Source organism: Gadus morhua, chromosome 8, assembly GCF_902167405.1.
Source record: "Gadus morhua chromosome 8, gadMor3.0, whole genome shotgun sequence".
Lineage (NCBI taxonomy): Eukaryota > Metazoa > Chordata > Actinopteri > Gadiformes > Gadidae > Gadus > Gadus morhua.
The window spans coordinates 9119915-9138302 of NC_044055.1; the positions used below are offsets into that span (position 1 = coordinate 9119915).

General features: G+C 42.5%; 3 protein-coding genes across 6 annotated transcripts; 1 reads left to right on the plus strand and 2 right to left on the minus strand.

The window, feature by feature from the left end:
- Positions 1-269: 269 nt before the first annotated feature.
- Positions 270-8304, minus strand: kif2c (kinesin family member 2C). Of its 2 annotated transcripts, XM_030363790.1 has the most exons (22): positions 8111-8304; positions 7916-8013; positions 7577-7681; positions 7224-7269; positions 6817-6861; positions 5953-6048; positions 5476-5601; positions 5125-5219; positions 4932-5027; positions 4788-4842; positions 4503-4665; positions 4197-4287; positions 4019-4082; positions 3593-3684; positions 3350-3492; positions 2719-2932; positions 2164-2274; positions 1794-1861; positions 1602-1680; positions 1426-1506; positions 1237-1318; positions 270-674 (listed from the first exon to the last, which is right to left on the minus strand). In XM_030363790.1, exons 1-22 carry the CDS (start codon positions 8292-8294, stop codon positions 616-618), a joined length of 2193 nt encoding a protein of 730 aa, XP_030219650.1. In that variant the 5' UTR covers positions 8295-8304; the 3' UTR covers positions 270-615. The 2 variants fall into 2 exon arrangements, with proteins under 2 accessions (XP_030219650.1, XP_030219651.1); XM_030363791.1 differs by lacking the exon at positions 6817-6861.
- A 424-nt stretch (positions 8305-8728) lies between these two features.
- On the plus strand, positions 8729-13328 carry selenot1a (selenoprotein T, 1a). Its single transcript, XM_030363792.1, has 6 exons — positions 8729-8948; positions 9602-9712; positions 11382-11508; positions 12273-12360; positions 12524-12686; positions 12787-13328. The coding sequence occupies exons 1-5, from the start codon at positions 8806-8808 to the stop codon at positions 12646-12648; spliced, it is 594 nt and encodes a 197-aa protein (XP_030219652.1). The 5' UTR covers positions 8729-8805; the 3' UTR covers positions 12649-12686; positions 12787-13328.
- A 458-nt stretch (positions 13329-13786) lies between these two features.
- LOC115548321 (glutamate-rich protein 6) lies at positions 13787-17808 on the minus strand. 3 transcript variants are annotated; one of them, XM_030362852.1, is made up of 10 exons: positions 17136-17808; positions 16574-16660; positions 16389-16478; positions 16062-16234; positions 15822-15898; positions 15513-15694; positions 15134-15216; positions 14818-14976; positions 14422-14650; positions 13787-14173 (listed from the first exon to the last, which is right to left on the minus strand). In XM_030362852.1, exons 2-10 carry the CDS (start codon positions 16643-16645, stop codon positions 13904-13906), a joined length of 1335 nt encoding a protein of 444 aa, XP_030218712.1. In that variant the 5' UTR covers positions 16646-16660; positions 17136-17808; the 3' UTR covers positions 13787-13903. The 3 variants fall into 3 exon arrangements, with proteins under 3 accessions (XP_030218712.1, XP_030218713.1, XP_030218711.1); XM_030362853.1 differs by lacking the exon at positions 17136-17808 and adding an exon at positions 16868-17070 and having other exon boundaries at positions 14818-14874; XM_030362851.1 differs by lacking the exon at positions 17136-17808 and adding an exon at positions 16868-17069.
- Positions 17809-18388: the final 580 nt, after the last annotated feature.

The window sequence follows — 18388 nt, forward strand, 5'->3', positions numbered from 1 at the left end:
GGAGCCTTTAGAAGGTCTTTGTCCATAGGGCGTCATGGGAAGGAAGTAAGGGGCCTGTAAAAATGTGGCGTTTGTACGCTCGTCTTGAAAAGGAGTCCTGCAAAACGACTATACTACAAAACACAGGTTCGTACAAGTATATTTGAATTTAGCTAGATACAAATGCTCCGATGCTTTCTGCTGGACTGTGCATAATCCACATGAGTTGTATCTGTCCACAAATAAACCCTAACTATCTAATCAACATTGCATAAGCAAATCACAAGGGATTCATTTATTTTTTTATTCATTTATTATGTCAGTGAGTCAGGTTTAGCATGTTATTGATTAAAGATACATGAAGACCGCCTGCTTGAAAGTATACATTTGTTATTAGACGCGAGATTATATTTCTTTATAGTCTTACTTTAGGGATAGAAATATGAACACTAACATTGCTTGTTTTCTATAAAACACAACCTCATATAGAGGAAGACCCTTAATTTTATTTCTTATTTGAAAAATACACAAAAATATCGATAAAAACAACATAAGTGTGAACACACAAAGACAGGAAAACACAAAAATATTCATAAAAACAACATTAGTGTGAAGACATAATGACAAGCGGTTTCTTCAGCAACGAGCTGCCAGCCCCTCCAGTTTCACAGCGGCCTGCAGTGCCAGCACGGTGCCTGTAGAGGGCAACAGTGACATCCAGGGTCAGTCAGTCATGACCTCCAGGGTAATGTCCCACAAGAGGCAATAGACCCAATATAAATCTATAGATAGTCTAGCCATTATGAGGTAGAATAAGCATGTCTAGTCCGTCGATTTCTGATCTTGTAGCGTTATGTTCAGGGCTAAAATTTCCAAAATCAAAATCCAAACCCAGTCCAATGTTGATTTCTTTAATGCACACAATTTCTTTAATCTAATTGTTGTGTACTGAACGTTTGACATCGTTAATTTTTAATGTTGTATTTATTGTGCGCAACTCTATAACCAACATGTTTCTCATTGGATGTAACCCAAGTGCACAATACTACGGTTTGGATATGAATGCTTCACTCCATTCCCTGCAGAAAAGGTTGCAAGTTATTTTACTACAGCATGAACCCAGGTGGGCTCTGTACGATCACAAAAAGTGCTTGCATTTCATTTGAACATGTCTCGTTTAATGCACTGATTATAATGCTGACAAAGAAATACTAATAACGATTAATTAAACAAGTGTATTGAAACATTTGTACAAACCATACAACTTTTTGACACAATCCACCAGAACGGGAAGACTAGCGTCATCGGTTTCTAGATCCTTGGCAACATCAATGACGCTCTGCAAATAAACAACAATCAAAAATATGTAAAATGCAAGACCATCACAATTGTTTAGGCATCATCTTTTTTTCTTTTTACAATAAAATACAAAAACATGATCATCACCTGAAGTTCCTCGTCAAACTCGTCCTTCAGCACCATTGCCTCAGAGATGACCTCGTTCACACTGGAATCTGCAGAGGAGTTCTTTAGCGGAACATGGAGCAAACGTTCAGAACCCTGACCCATATATTGGCACACAGCTTCATGTCTCTTTAACGGAGAGAAGAACAGGGGCTGACCTCTTCTGCAGAGCTATTGACGGGCTCTTGCTGCTTTGCTGCCGCACTCGCTTTGGAGGTTCCGTTGAGCTCCTTGACTCTGCCGCGGGAAGGGAAGACGCCGTTAACGGAATATACGCGACACAAGCAGACCATGCAAACAGACAATTCTGAACACACGGGTAATAGCTAGTTTGCGTGCGTCTGTGTTACCTGTCTGCATAGCGTAGGGTGTTGAGGGTATAGTCACATGATGCCATGCTTGGAGAGACCATGGCAATCTGGAGAGAGAAACCCAATGTTAAAGTACAGAACAGATACGTTGACATTAAACACCTTGCACCAGTTTGTCGACGCCGGGGTATATTAGCAAATCCAAGGTTACATTTTCAGATCACGTATTCATGCAATAAGACGCAAACTGTATTTAATTTATACAGTTTGTTTCACATCGGTGTCGATGTGAAACACAGACTCTTTCACTGTTTATTAGTGCCATCAATAAGCAGCATAGAACAATAACCCTATGAAACTTCTGATTTGTGGTGATAAAATCTAGGACTGTTTGGAAAAAAACATTTACCATGCAAGTCTTGGACTTTTCTCCGATGAAGGAATCTCTAAGGACCCTGGTCAGAGTGCTCATCCTGAAGGGGATGTGATCTTTGTTCTGTCCCAGGGACCGAATACATTCCTAGAAAATACAGAAGGTAGGAAATTGATACACCAACTTCAAATGCAGGCAACAGAATACATGGGATGCGTGTATGTTTATACCATCTACTCTCAACTGAGGTTCTTTTTTTATGCGGGCATGACGGTGGGCATAAGCAATGTAATTTCCATTGTAACGGATGCAATAAAAACTTGAGTTTGACTTTTGATGTATGCACAGAAATATCCAAAATATATCAGTAAAAATATTCAAACGAACCCAACATCTGTTCAGTGAATTTAGCATGCACATTACCTTCACAATACTCACTTAAGGCAAAGCAAGTTCGCCAAATTAAAGAAAATCATTAAAAACTTCCAGGACAATGAATCAGTAAACTGTTTGCACTTCACGCCCCCCCCATAACCGTCCCCACGTTGCCGGCCTACGACGGGAAGCTGGCGAGCCGGGGCGCTGGCCCACCTTCAGTGCCAGCAGGCTGGTGTTGATCTCGGCCGTCTCGTTCAGCGTGTTGCGGTCGTTGCTGTTGACGTCCTGGCCGCGCTCGTTGCCCGCCAGGTCCACCAGGGAGAACTTGCTGTAGAGGGTGCCGGCGCGGTCGTTGCGGCGCAGGGCGATCTGCAGGACGGCGTGGGAGCGGGACGAGTTGGCGTTGGCCGAGGTCTGCCCGGACGTCCTGGGGAGAGTCCCCGACGGAGGGAGGGAGATTTGAGAAGTGATAATCGATGGATGTTGTTAAGACTAACAGTATTGAGCAGAACATGCGATTCTTCATGCAGACATTTTTGGTCCACAAATTGTGCGCCGAAAATGGTCCACAGTTTGGACAATTTTTTGAGTCATCAGTATCCAGAATTTTTGCTTCTTGCGGCGTCAGGTTGGCTCAAACTATTAAGACGAAAACGTCAATGTTTGCTCAGTGGAAGCAAACAATGGCAAGTCCTACAGAGGATGCAATAGCATATTTGCCTAATCACTCATTTTTTCTTAATATCATATTGAATATTCACAGAATCAACGCGTATCTGCACCGAGAAACCGGTTGCGCTATTGTTATCGCGAGGTTCCAGGGCAAACAACCGCGTGATCATACCTGCACGCACTGCCCAGCTCAATCAACTTGATGACGTCTTCCGCCTCGGAGACGAAGACCTCCTCCAGGCCCACCACCTGCATCTGCTGCCGTTCGTCCTCCAGCACGCGCAGCTTCGCCTTATCGTTCAGCAGGTCGTACACCTGAACAGCACAAAACAAAAACCTTATCGGGATCCCCTGCCACCGAAGGCACGGAGCCAGAGCACATCCCTTTGGTAGAGGCAATGCATACAACCCTTACCTTGCTGTTGTAAATTTCAAAAAAGCTGACGTATGGGGAAAGATTGAGGTGGGAGTATTTTCTGTGGCTCAGCAGGGAGAACACATCCCGGGCTGAAAGGGACAAGCCAGAGGGACGACACCCTGTTAGTCACAGAGATGGTGACGGCCTTCGTAGAGGCAATCCGATGCACTGCAACTATGCTCACAGTGAAGCTCAAGATGTTTTTCCAATTTTTCGGCATCTGATCAACGGATTAACACTAGGCTGACTCCCAGACAAAGATTGATTAACAGCAGGCTATTGCATCAGCCCATTTCCGGACGATTAGAAAACCAATATTGATGATGTCGATGTGACTAGACTAGATATTTTACAGCTTGGTATTTGGCATCTAATCAGATGCAATGATTTAAAAGCAAGCATACGAATAGCTTTATGGCCTACCTGCAAAGTAGTAAATGCCGGTGCTGCTGTTCTGGTTTTTTCCACGAAAGTCCCCTCCCATGGTCTGAAAGAAAATCGAGAGAGCAGGATCATTTGCGGTGCTACGTCCAATGCCAATCCTTCCTCCACTCAGTATAAAATATACGGTAACCTATTATGGTTCACGTTCAAGACTTACGTGGGTCTTTCCACTTCCCGTCTGGCCATAGGCGAAACATGTGGCCATGCTTCCTTCAAAAGCAGCATACACAAGGGGTTTGGCTGTGAACCTGCAAGGGACAGACCAGTCGATAAAAAATATTCACAAAAAGGGCAAAACCTGCATATATATTTTTCTCAATACCGGTAGTATGCCTTCGGACATACTTATTTGCCATTTTGGCTTTTTTCACTATAAAGGTTTTACATAATTGTTGAAATTATTTGTAACACTCAAGTCCCAAGTTATGAAACAAAAATTTGAAGAGCACAAGATCCTCATCACCTGTAGACCACCTCGTTGGTGGTGGTCTCGTCAAAGGAGTAGTCAAATTGGAACGCCTGGTTTTCCAAGTACTTGGTGAGGTCCACCTTCTGCTTTGGCTCGTGAACCAGCAGAGAGCCGTTCCCAGGTATGGAGATCACGTCTATGTCCTTCCTGGTCTCCTCTGGTGCAAAGAGTCAGAGGTTGTCAGCGGGTTTTACAAGCTCATCATACTGGGAAGGAATACAATCACGTTGACATGATCGCATAGACAAGGCGTATCATATTTCTCCCCCCCCACCATACCTAGTTTGTTGAGCGGTCGCTTGCGCACGCAGACACAAATCCTATGGGTTTCAACCTGTAATAATAGACCGAGACAGTCAGTAGAGTACGATCACCTGGCAGACTTATAATTCGGCTCATCTCCTGTTTCTAGGCCAAGCGTACCATGTCAGTCAATGACAGGGGCACACTTTCAAGAGTCTCCCTGAAATCCTGGACCATCTCGTAGAACTTCTGGTTGGGTCGTTTAAACTCTGCAAACTGGAGGTAAGCAGAGAGCGTTGTCGGTTAAGAATTTTTTTTTCAGAAAAACGGTTTGGAGAGGCAAGAAAATTATTAAAAATATATAAATAATTACCTTTCCTCTTTTTCCCTGTGTGGCTGGTTTGATAACAACAGACATCCTTTTACTGGCCTTGGAAGAGTCCGGTGCTGCCATGGTCCTCCTCCGCCCTGAGTCGTACGCATGATCAAAACTTTAGACATTTTTCAATGGTTGTATCAAAAGAAATAAGAGCGCCGCGACCCGCATCACCAGTCATCACGGCGCACAGAAGTACATCTTCATTCTAACATAGCAAACATTCATCTATTATTTATTGGATACATTTGCTTTCATCTTTGTTTTATGAGCGGTCGGCCGATGAACGGCAATCTTGTGTTCGCAAACACGGCTGCAGGTTGTGAGGGGCCGAATGAAGATGCTCACCGTCAGCCAACGACGCCTTGGGTCGGTTCTGTGGATCCCGGTTCTCACCGGCGGCGTCTTTGCTCCGAGGCAGAGCCGGGGACGGCTGCTTGAACTCGTCCTTCTTGTTCAGGTTAATCGCCGTCACTGAGGGAGGAAGAAGAGCGGCGTCATATTAAGGAAGGTCAACTATTAGACATAAACCAGCATGAAATTAACATGGTGTGATCGTGTCTTTCACTATAGTTGCTTGATAATCATGAATTGTAAATCATTGAGAACCATATATGTGCAATGCAAGGAATTGGACCAATGCAAGCGCAATGCTTTGAAATGACCTAATCTAATGAGCTAAATCAAACACACGATACTATAACAAAAGGGTGTCTTAAAAGTAAAGAGACATTGCAACCCAGAAGAAGGCTGTACGAACGTGAGGATCATTCACCATCTAGCCGAAATATTCCCTCTTATAAGAATAGTATGAGGAGAACTTACACGAGGATTTGACCGATGCAAGGACCTCCAGACTCTGGGGTGGTGCACAGGCAGCAAACTGGTATAAATCAGAAGGCTTGATCGTCTTCCTAGCAACTAAAATGAAAAACATGGCTTGGTTCACTACGATTTTTTAAACTGGTTTAAAAAACAAAAAGGAAAGATCAATGATGCAGTTCTCCGGTACGGGTTATCAGATTACCCCAGTGAACCAAGTTAGACACTGGGCAGGAAAAAAAGCATTATGTGGGGGAGGCACCGACAGGAAGTGATTAGGGAAGATGGTCTCCGTCTTTAAGACTTCACCCAGAGCAAAAATAAGAGGAGAACCCCTCCAAGATCGAATAGAATTATCCTCTTCTCAAACCTACTTTGGGCCAAATTAGCATGAGGACAGTTAAGACGTGTGATAGGTGACCGCAATACGCATATTCATTCAGAATACCACTTACATCCAATTAGAGATATATAATAAAGAATCGTAGTAGAACTTCTCATCTAGCCATAATTACTTGGACTAGAACACTGAAAGACGATAGCTAGTGTAATGCGTTTCTATTTTATAATTATATTAATGGGCTATATATATATATATGGGATATAATAGAGGAAAGTTCTATAGATTGTCCTGCTAGAATTGCATCTGGTTTCTCTCCACAGCATCATGCCAAGGTGTAATCATTGGTTAGTGAGGATATGATAGGACCCCAGAGTGCTATCAGGGTAAACCCCGATTGGAGGAGAAATAAGCGTGATACCAGCCAAGATCTAATTGTGAAGAGCAGAACGATGATTGGGGAATGTGCAAAAAGGGCTTGAGTAGCAAGATTAGTTTGGGTAAACCAACAATGTACACCACCCAACCTTTCTCTTCTGCCTCCTCTCTCTTCGAGGCTGACGGAGTAGTGGCTTTAGTGGGGAAAGAAAACCATCAAGTAGGAGCTAACGAGCACATGCCAACTTTATTTTTCTTCTTTCATTAAACAGGACAGTGTACAGGGTGCTACATTTCAATGAGTCCCATTGAACCCACTAGTCAACACAATTCTGCATTAGAATGCCAACCAATATAAAATCAAAACACAGGTATAGAGGACAGATACCCAATAACGGCATTTGGTGCAGAGTTGGATATATGCACACCAAGTACGGTGACAGACTTTTGGTCAAAATACAACAAGCAAATGTCAAAGTAATTGTGAATCTGTATTGTGTACAAGCATCCCGTCCCAAGTAAATAACCAGGGACTTAAAAACGTCGCTATACTTACAGGAGGAAGGGGCTGGGATCCTGGAGCGCAGCCGACCACCATAAGTCTAGAGAATAACCAATTCTAAAATTAGCTTTCGAGAGACATTGATATACTTTTATTTGAAGGACATAAAAAAACAATATGTTTATTGTAAATGTATTCTTTACTCTGCACTCTCCCATATTCCAAACATAATTAGTTGAGTGCTGCATGCAGCGCTCAACTCAAGTTATTATTATTATATACATCAATATTATTTGACTTCATAATTACATATGCAATTTCATCATTGTATTAAAAGCTATTTTTATTTAATCACAATTAAACAGAGTCCTTATCAAGTACAGTAATAAGTGGTCAATTATGTTAACCTTTTCTGGTACTGTAGTAGGGAGGACCCCGGTTTCGGCAGCAGCAGCAGCATTGATTTGATCCTGCAGTTCTGGGTTGAGGGGGTGTAGTTCGTTCAAGCTAATCTACAGAGAAAAACAATTCATAATAGACATGACGTCTAAACTAACCCGTGTCCAGATCTCGACTCATTTAGTATTCAGTAAGCAGTAGATAAGTATAAATGAATTTCCTGCAAATAAATCTAATAATTTAAGATGCCTCGCAGAATAATAACCCTTTCACGATTAGTTCAAGCTGGACAGAGTAGCTTTGCATGCTCATGCGTCATAGCCCGACGGCGTCACCTGTCTACTTACCTCCTTTGAGAGTAATTTGTCGTCCTTTTCTTGCCACTCTACGATCACCGAGGACCTACATGGGTCAAAGGCTTTCACGGTGGCTCCATGGATTCGTCCTGTTTGGCAAACATTGAAATATTAGGCCTATTAAATTACATTAGGACAATCATTGGAGTTAACGGATTTCCTTAGCAGCAGCAAACGTAAACGTACCGTTGCTCCGACTGATTTGTATGGTTACCCCAACAAGATATTTGGAAAGAAGCGAGTCCATTTCGACCACGTATGGATAAAAGATTTCGACAGAGTTCCCAAACACTGCTCGCTCTTTCAAATATAAATTCTGCACCGCCAATGGTTTAAATGTGTGGTAGTTCCGGTAGTGCGAGTCTTTCATTGGATGAATCCTTCTGCTCTTTGGTGTTTTTCACCGTGAATAGTGTCATATTTCTTCGTGTCGCCATCTACTGGAGGGACAAGTTACATTACTGAAACTGTCAACCAATACACAATGTTCAGAACTACGACGGAACGTCATATATAATAATTAGTCAGTCAGTAAATCGAGTCTATTGTAGAAATAGACCCAGAAACAGCATCTAGAGGCACATTTAATCAGCTGTTGCAGAAGTTAATAAGATGATTATGTTTTTATTTTTTTTAAAGGGAGTTGTATCTTTAAATAATTGTTCGTATATCATAATTGTGTACAATCGTTTTTGAATACCTTGAGAAAGATCAACTTAACCTTATAAGCAAGCCATACATCGTGCACGTACTGCTGCTCCCAAACAGCGGGGGGCAGTATTTTGTGCTCCCCTTATACGTCTCAGCTGGAGCTCCAGCCTACGAGAGAGAGAGAGACAGAGCAAGATATTGAGGTCGGTGACCAAGCTCGCAAAGACAGAATGGCGAGTAGTAGGTGGCTTCGGTTTTCCCTCCTCTTCCTGGGGGTCTTTTCCCTATACTGTGCAACGTCGGCTGATAACAGCGGCGTGAAAAAGATGAAGATGCAATTTGCTACTGGACCTCTTCTTAAATTTCAAATCTGGTAAGATAGAAGGAAATAACGGTGGGGGGGAACTAGCAGCTACGCTCAGAGCTGTGCTAAGTGGATCAGAGTGGTATAGGCCGGAAATTAACTGCTCTACACTATCTTAATTTTGACCACTTTAGAAACTGCTAATCATTTATTATGTCTACTACACGTTTGCATCGCAAGTCTGTACATGTGGATACCGTATTCGTATATAACAGCATGTACCCTAACTCTGGTTTTAAAGAGAATCGTGTTGAAACATGGCCCCGCTTCCGCCGACTACCACCAGATTAATGCAATGATTGACTTCTCCTTGCTGAACCCATTCAGACCAATGGCTGATCACCAGCGCTGCAGACATCAGATCAACTCTGCGTCGACGTTAGACAATAGACAGAAAAACATAAGATATAAAATTAGTAGTAAAAAACGAAATATCCGAATTATGCTATTTCCCCATTGTATACGGTTTATGCTATATTGCTGCTAAATCATGTTGATCAACTATTTGTTGTGTGTTTTGGGGTGGGTGGTGCTGAAAAGTCAGAGAAGTCATCCTCCAAAGACATTGGAGACTGGAATTGACCTCTTAACAATGACACTTGACCCTGCCTTGGTCATCCTCCTGACAACTTGCTCACTAACCTGTGGTTCTGTTCCAACAGTATTTCCTGAGGGTATAAGCGGGTGTTTGAGGAGTACATGCAGGCCTTGAACCAGCGGTATCCGGACATCCGCATTGAGGGAGAGAACTACCTTCCAATGCCCCTCTATCGGTAAGAAAGACAGCCCATCAAGCACATATTAAGGTCTCAAAAATATCCTCCATCTCTGCGAATCAATCTCCTGTATACCTCTGATGCACTCCACACTAGAGGAAATGGGCTTTTCAATAAGTCCTGCACGAACTCTCGAACATGTTTTGGTCATTCAATTTTTTTTAAATTAGTTTACAGCACCAACAGCCATTCTACTAAGTTGTATGAGCTGTATAAGTTGTATTTTAAACTAGGCGTGGGCCCATTAATGCAGCAGATGTGCCGGGCTCAGTCAGCATGTGTACGAGCTGAATGATCTTAGCTCTCGGGAAAAATATGTATCATGGGATTTAATACACAGGAAGACTAGGGGCAAAAATGTTTTTCCCCTAGAATATATTATTTAATAATACCTCAGTCATGGTAAACAGGAACGTCAAACATCTTTCTAGGCACTAAATGTTAAGTTGAACATATTGCATACACTGAGCTACTGCTCAGTGTATGCAGTTATATGTTGATACATGCACAACTTCATTACTTTTCCATTCCGATTTTCATTATGCACATAAATAATGGGGGCTGTTGTTTGGTCGGTTGCTTTTCTACTCCCAGGTGTTTTGAAGACTTGCTTCAGAAGTGTCATTCTGGCGCCCGGGTCCTCATCAAATGAACTGCTAATAAACCCACAAGGGAATAGCTATAAGGCAACAGGACCCTTCAGGGTAACACCTGGGTGGCGAGTGTTCCCTGTACCCAGTCGCTGTTGTAAACAAACAGGTTTTTTAATCCAGTTTGGTATGATTTAACGTAAAGGAGCCCAGCCGCATACTTCAGAATACTGCAATTAGATTTGTCTGTTGGCGTAGGTTAATAAGTTACAGCCCCCTGTTTTCACTAATTAGCTTGTGGCCTTAATTTGAGGAAAACGTTAACGCAAATAAATGGGATATGAGCAACACCACATGCAATTTTTTACAGGATTTCGAACTGGTCTCTCACTAACTAACACATTTGAAACCAAAGTGTGGCTGTTGCTGTTGACAACAACAGGGTGTAATGGTCATGGGAGAGGCAGTCGTTATCATGAAGCCTGCCTCCTATTTTAAGAAATGCTCCAGTTTTCCTACTCGCTTTGGAGTTGACAATATTATACACTAATTGCCCCCTACATTTAGCCATCAGACATGTGTTGAAATGCTTTTAGTTGTGCTGTACATAATAATGACATAAGAAGCGGTGTAGGTAGTTCTACGACAACAATTGTCATACGTTACAAAATCTCCTTGTGTATATATATCCTTCAGAGTTACTGAGTTATGTCAGATCAGAGTTCTACAAACTGATCTGGCTTACATTGCTGCCACCCATTCGGTAACGTAATGATACAGCCACTGTGCCTTTCAACCCAACCACATGATTTCAGCATTACTGAATTCCAGGTAGGTGCAAGTGAAAAATGTCTGGTTTACCAAAACAAACACTACTCATTCTTTAACTTCAGGCTGTGAGAGAACTGAACTAATGTTTAACGTCAGAGCTATACAAATGTTTGTCTTTATTTAGTTTGGATGTTTAACGTGCACCGAGAAAGCTTAATTTGACTGATTAGGTGGAGGATATTTTCACTTAATTGTTTTCGTATTGCATACTAAATATGTTGTCCGTCTCATTGTATTCCCCTCAGACACATTGCTACATTCCTGTCCACTTTTAAGCTGGTGGTGATTGGGCTTATTATAATCGGAAAAGACCCATTCGCTCTCTTGGGTATGCAAGCCCCTGGCGTGTGGACTTGGGGACAGGAGAATAAGGTAGGAATCAGGCTTACCTGCAGGTCTACTTGACTAGTGAACAATTACTCGCAGTACTCACTCCTCAACTTCGATTAAAAGTTTAAAGTAACTGTTACATCACTGTCTGAGCTCATCTCAATGAGATCAGATGACTAGCAAAGTAGTTGAAATATTGGACTAACCTGATTTTTTTAATTTGCATACTCATTGTTTCTGCCTTTGCATGCACCTCCGATCCACCACCCAGGTTTATGGCGTTTGCTGCCCGTGTGCTTATAGTAAACATATTACATTATTTGCTGAATGTGTGTACACACACGGGTCACGCACACACGTTAAATGCAGTTTGGTTCCTGTTGGTTGTCAGTTGAGGTCATGGGTAGGTAGGGAATTTATTTTATTTTTTTATTTTATTTTTTCCAGCGGCAGCGAATGATAGGTAGGTTTTTTTCATTTAAAAACGAGAAAATTCGCTCATCCTTGTACAGAATGAAGAGGTGCTGTACCAAAACGTAATTATAGAGGTGCTGTACCAAAACGTAATTACATAAAAAAAATAAAAAAATTTTTTTTTTATAAAACTCATAAAATAATTTGGGTCGCACATAAATTGACAGGGTCGGTCGGAAACCGGAACCAAACAAAAAAATGTTTTAGGCCTTGGTATAATGGAGTTAACTATGAAGCTATTTTGTACTGATGTTTGTTTTGGAAGGGCATTATCAGGGTCAATGGTAGCCTTGCAATCAATGGATCTGTAACTTTTTGGTCGTTTGTTTCAGATATATGCCTGCATGATGGTGTTTTTCTTCAGCAACATGATTGAAAACCAAATGATGTCGACAGGAGCCTTTGAAATCACGTTGAACGGTGAGCCTTTCTTTGACGGTACAGCATTTCTTTACCCATATTTATTTCGGGGTACAGTTTGGTCGAACAAGTGCATATCGACCAGCCAACCGGCAAGAACTTGACAGCCCTCATTATTTAGACTTTGGCAGCGTTTTGAAAGTCTTGTTTTGGATCCCCACAGACGTGCCGGTGTGGTCTAAGCTGGAGTCCGGCCAACTGCCCTCCATGCAGCAGCTGGTTCAGATCCTGGAGAACGAGATGAAGATGAACGTTCACATGGACACACTGTCGCCGCACCGCTCCTAGCCACGCCCCTCAGCGGCCAGAGCCACGGACCCCTCCATGTGAGCACACACAGACACACACACGCACACACACGCAGTTGTGCAGTTTAACTCGAATATGTGACATATTTGAACCAATGTCCAACATTTGCTCCCCCAGGTTTCGAGGTGGGTTTCTCGTCGGGCTGTGAAGCGTGGGTTTATGAAGGTCTGCGCTGAAGGCAGGAATACTGCAAGCACAGACTGGATGTCCCCCATCGCTCCTCACTACGCCCCTAAGAGACGCCTTGCCCCTGACGCCAGAGTGGTATCCGTGGCAACCACGCCACTAACCCTACCCAGTCCCCCCGTCATCATGTTGTACTATTAGTATTACTGCAGAGTTCATCTTAGGCGCTGTAAACCACCGATTAGGCGCCTATAGCATCCCATGAAAATCTGTGGTAGAGCAAGTTAATTTAACAAAAATTCTAACTGTCGAATGACTGATCCATGCGTCGTCATTTGTACCTCCTTTTTTTTAACTTGTAATTTAATTTTTTTCTAAATTAAGCTACGTTCTTACAGGAAATACATCTCCAATTCTAACTAATTATGACACAATTAACATTGGAAATTGTTTTCTTGTTTTGATCTGTGAATTCTGTTTTATATATTTGCATAACTCTTAAGATGTTGACAATAAAAGATATAGTAATTTACGATTGAGTTTCCTTCCTTGCATTATTTTTATTTTTTTCAAGTAACATATTTGAGACTGGCTCTAGTTGGCGGTGGGCATGTTCAACTTAGACATGCTGAATATGGATGTTGGCTCATTACGAATTACCTCACTTCATACTAACAGAACCCTCAATTCATCCTCTCCCAACGTCAGGTGCAGGCACAACTAATCTTGCCTTTTGAAAAATCACAACCAAAGCTTTCGAGCCAGTTAGACTGTCTTTGAGCAGTATCTTAAAAACCACTTGGTCCTAATAGGGTAATGGGTTAGGAGGGGGGGGATGAGTAAACACAATAAGGATGCTTATGCCCTGTAGAGCCATCTGCTAGATGTTATGTCAACTGTTGGTCTTAAGGCAAGCGGTTGAGCTCATTCGACAAGTCCCAAGGGGATTATCGGTGACTCATGTCAAACAAAACGCACTGGATCCTTGGTGTTGCTTGTCAATTCTCCCCTAGGAGTAGTTTTTAATTATAAATACAATGTCAAAAATGTAGTTCAATTTTATTCAATATACTGAAAAGGAAATGTAAAAAGTAATAGAGGACACGCATCACAAGTAGCCCTGAAGGCACCTGTGGATGAAGGCCCTGTCGCTGGCCCCTATCCCCACAGTGGTACTGGCTGCCAGCAGCTTCCTGATGAGGCCCATGTGATGGCGCATACCCAGTTGGGCTTTGAAAGGCTTGTGCCTGGAAAGCCTTCTCAAGCAATAACGGAGACCTTCCATGGCCAGAGACACTCCCATTCTCCCGGCCAGCAGGAACAGCTCCTCTGAGCGGATGGATGGATTGTGACATATGTTCATACAATCCACCTGACACTAGAAACATAAAGGGTGATGAATGTGAATGTAGGTTACTTAAACAACTGTTCAGAAAGGCTACCAACGACTGATAAAGGTTTAAAGGGCTGTACGTAAGCGTCAAAGAGTTAAGTTAAGAGAGCAGAAATGCTCAAGATATAACTAAAAGCTAATATCTATTCAATCTTTTCTAGAGCACCTTTAATGTTAATTGCTGTATACAATAAATCATAAAATCAAATAAACCCCCCCAAAAAAGTAGATACCTGTACACAGCTGATGCCAACACTGAACCTTGCCTGTTGACCGCAGCACAAGAACGAGACAAATACTTGGTCTCTGCCAAGTACGCGAACCCCGATATTCTTGTTGAGTGACAGGAAGAGTGGCCGCAGAGGGGTGGGGCTACCAAGGCCAAGGCTGCCCCAACTCCACCTTTGAACTCTGGCTCCTGATTGGTCCAAGCGCTGACCTCCGGATTGACCTAGGCTGAGCCTGGTGACACGTTGGGTTAAAGACACACACACACACACACACACACACACACACACACACACACACACACACACACACACACACACACACAGCTCTTATTACCCCTCTAGTTCTCTGTAGCCATAGATCATAAGATGGTAATAACCTTAAGGAAAACACCTGCATACCAGATGCTACCATTGCTGCTATAGCACGTTGCCCGGCCATCGGACTGGAACATAGCTCTGATTGGTTGCTCAGGGACATCGCTGTCGTCGTAAACAATGCAGACCCTGCCGTTTGCTTCAGTAACCACAACCACCAGGGCCACACAGCCAGAGGGGTAACTATTGTCATGGCTATAAGGATTGTTATGCCCTCAGAAAATGAAATTTATTTTATTCCCTTTTATCGACTGTATATTTAATTAACCTTGAATACACGAGGGCTACTAAAATATATAAATATGAAGGAAGTGTGTACACCTCCCTTACAAAAGGATACAGGACTTGCAAGGATCCATCTGGGAACACAGTGAGACATTTCATTCCACTGGAGTAATTTCTTTGTTGAAATCCAGCAGCAGGCTGCATATGTAAATAAGAGAAGAGCAACAATTGTTAGCTGTACATTAGGCAACCCTAAATCTTCGGAAAGTGCTTGACAAATAAGAGCATAGTTCCACCTCCGACCACAGTGTGGCGCTGTATTCTCCTTGGACATATACAATGCTAATTGCTCACATCATCTCTTATTTATTTGTCTGCTCAACAGAGTTGAGTGGAATTGTTTATGGTTTAATACCAACAAGGTCAGAATAACTTCTAGGCCATCTTCCTTATAAACCTGACCGAAAATCAGCAGATTTGTTCGAAGGACATACCTGATGAGGATGCAAACCAAACTTCCCTTGGTCGTGTTCACAACGATACATCTCCACCCCTGTCTCTGGTGTCTCTGCTTTTGAAGGTATCTGTGTGTGTGACTCAGGGGAGACGGTCCAGCCCGCATTACCCGCACACATGGTGGAGTGTCGGTACCGGATTGCATTTGAGGCCGTGTTATCTAGCGGCATGAGAAATAATTAACAGTCAAACCCAAATCACACACACACAGACACACGTGCAAGCTACTCAGGGTGGAGAAGACACGCTTTGAAGCAATGGCTTAAGTTGTTATAGTGTTGACTTACAAGGCTCTGTAGTGGCTCTGGGTGAATCGCCAGATGCATGATGGCAAGCTTGCTGTGCTTCCTGTGCTTCCGCTTTGCTAATAAGAGATTCAGCATCAATTAAATCATTCAAAGTGTTATCAATTAGGCATTACATTTGTGGCAACTGGTTTGATAAAACTTATTTTAATTGAACTTATTTTTTTTAAATATGAAATAATATTATACAAATGTATAAAAGGTCTTTGAGTGTACACATGCCTGCCCTTTTCTAGACTGGCCTCTTTATAAGAAAGCTTCTCCCCCCGCATTATTGGCTGTTCGTGGGGTGTAGCATGGCTCTCAGGGTCAGACATCGTCCAATCCAGTGACCTCTGATCAAGAAGCCACTCCCAAAGCAGCTGGAACTGAGAACAGCAGAACTGTCCCGATCTCTGTGGGACGGGGAGACAACCCAAACACAGAATCATTTAAATTGAAAGGAAAGCAAAATGCAAGGTGATGCAACAAAAGTAAGCCGGGGCAGCATTATTCTTGCGAACTTTTGCCCGGTTGTCGATAACGTTAATATTTCATTAATCGCCCCACCTCTGGTTTGTCCAACCATGTCAGATCCAAGTTAGGCCGGGTTCCCTCCCCACAGTACTCACAGAGTACCGGGTAACAGTCTGTCAGAGCCTCCAAAAACACAATGAAAGAACATCAATATGATCCACTTCGGTTATAAAGAACATACAGAATGTATAAGGGCAGGGGGGCTATGATGCCAGTACCTCTTGAAGTATGGTCTCTGAATCTTTCATTGGGTGGTTTGACTCGCGATTGTATCTCAGAAATCCTGCCATTCCGGCAAAAGGTCACTTGAGGACAGCAAAGAACATAGTGAAAGACAGAAGGGCAACATTTAACACAGTGTCACACACACACACCGTCACGCACGCGCACACGCTCGCACACACACACACACACACACACACACACACACACACACATGCACGTTTAAGTAACCGTAATAATTAAGTGTAGCATAAAATCAGCAATGTTATGTATAAATTAAAATCACCTACAATTCTCTGTTGCTAGCTAGCCAATCCACCGTAACCATTTGGCAGTCAGTTTAACACAATCTTCTGTTGTTGTGTGTGTAACCCGGGCGATCAGAGGCTGGCCTACTGTCAACATGCCAGACTCACCCATTGTTTATTTGACGGCTGATAACAGCCAAAAAAGACATGGAAAGTACATGACAGACTAGCTGGGATTTCAACACGTGACCTTTTTATCTTTATTTTGCGCACAGCACATAACGATGTATAAAACGACCAGGGGTCTCACCTATCTGGAGGTGGTGTTTGGGCCCCTCAACCGCGACGTGAGAGCACGGGAATGTTTACAAGTAACCATCGCATTTGATTGGTCGGTGTTTAGCTCGGCGTCCCAAGGGTCGTATGAATAAGTACATTATCGAGATGTACTACAAGGTATGATATAGTGTCTATAATCCATAACAACCACAATTGGTTAAAATGGCTCTATTGTTAAATTAATTTCAGTCAGGGTTTGACGAGTTCAGATGATTGTAGGTTTAACTGAGTAGGCTACGCTATTCGTATTACTTGGCATTTCCAAAAACAGAAGGTTTGATTTGACTAAAAACATATAGTCCTACATGTAAATATATTTAATCGACACTTAACATTGGTTGCAGTGAGTGAGTATAGCATTTGTGCAGTAAGTAGGCCTACATGTTATACATGTTTGCAAGTTATTATAGGCCACTGATTTTACTGTTATATTTGCCTCTGCGAGTAAGCAAGCGTTTCAATTTATTCACTTCAAAAACTCAAATGTCCACCTGACCGATATGTTTTGATCAAGATCTCTGTTGTGCTGGATGACCGAAACAAGTTCCAGGATGAATCGGCCTATTTCCGATTAACTTTTTCTTGTTTTCACTTGGTTCCACAAGAGGGCAGCATCTCACCAAGTATAATACAGAAAGCTGTCTAGCGTCCTCTTTGTTTCTGCAGCTGTGCTGAGGGAGTTCCATTAATTTGCAGTTGCAGCATAGAGCATAATCAGTAGTGATTAAAACGATAACTTGGGTTCTATTAAGTATCCAGAAGATGTTTTGAAGTTGTATTATTTTGAAAATATAATTTTGTATGCAATGTTTCAAAGTAAACACACGAGCACACACGCGCGCACACACACACACACACACACACACACACACACACACACACACACACACACACACACACACACACACACACACACACACACATTAGACCAAGTTTGGCAAAATGTCATGATATGAGAAGTATGTTTGGAGAATGTGGTCATTAGTGAGTTAGGACCGCCAAATAAATAAACAATTATTCAACTATTATTCATAAGAATACACATAAAAAAAGAGATAGAGAGGCAAAATATTTTGTCTATTTATTTTTCTCTTTTGTTTGAATATTGGACTATTGCCTTGTGCCTTTGCACCACTCACTGCAGCCAGCTGCAGTTTGAGATAGACAGATCACTATTATTATCCAGCGAAGCTCTCTTACCCAGGGCCTAGTGAGGCTGGTGAG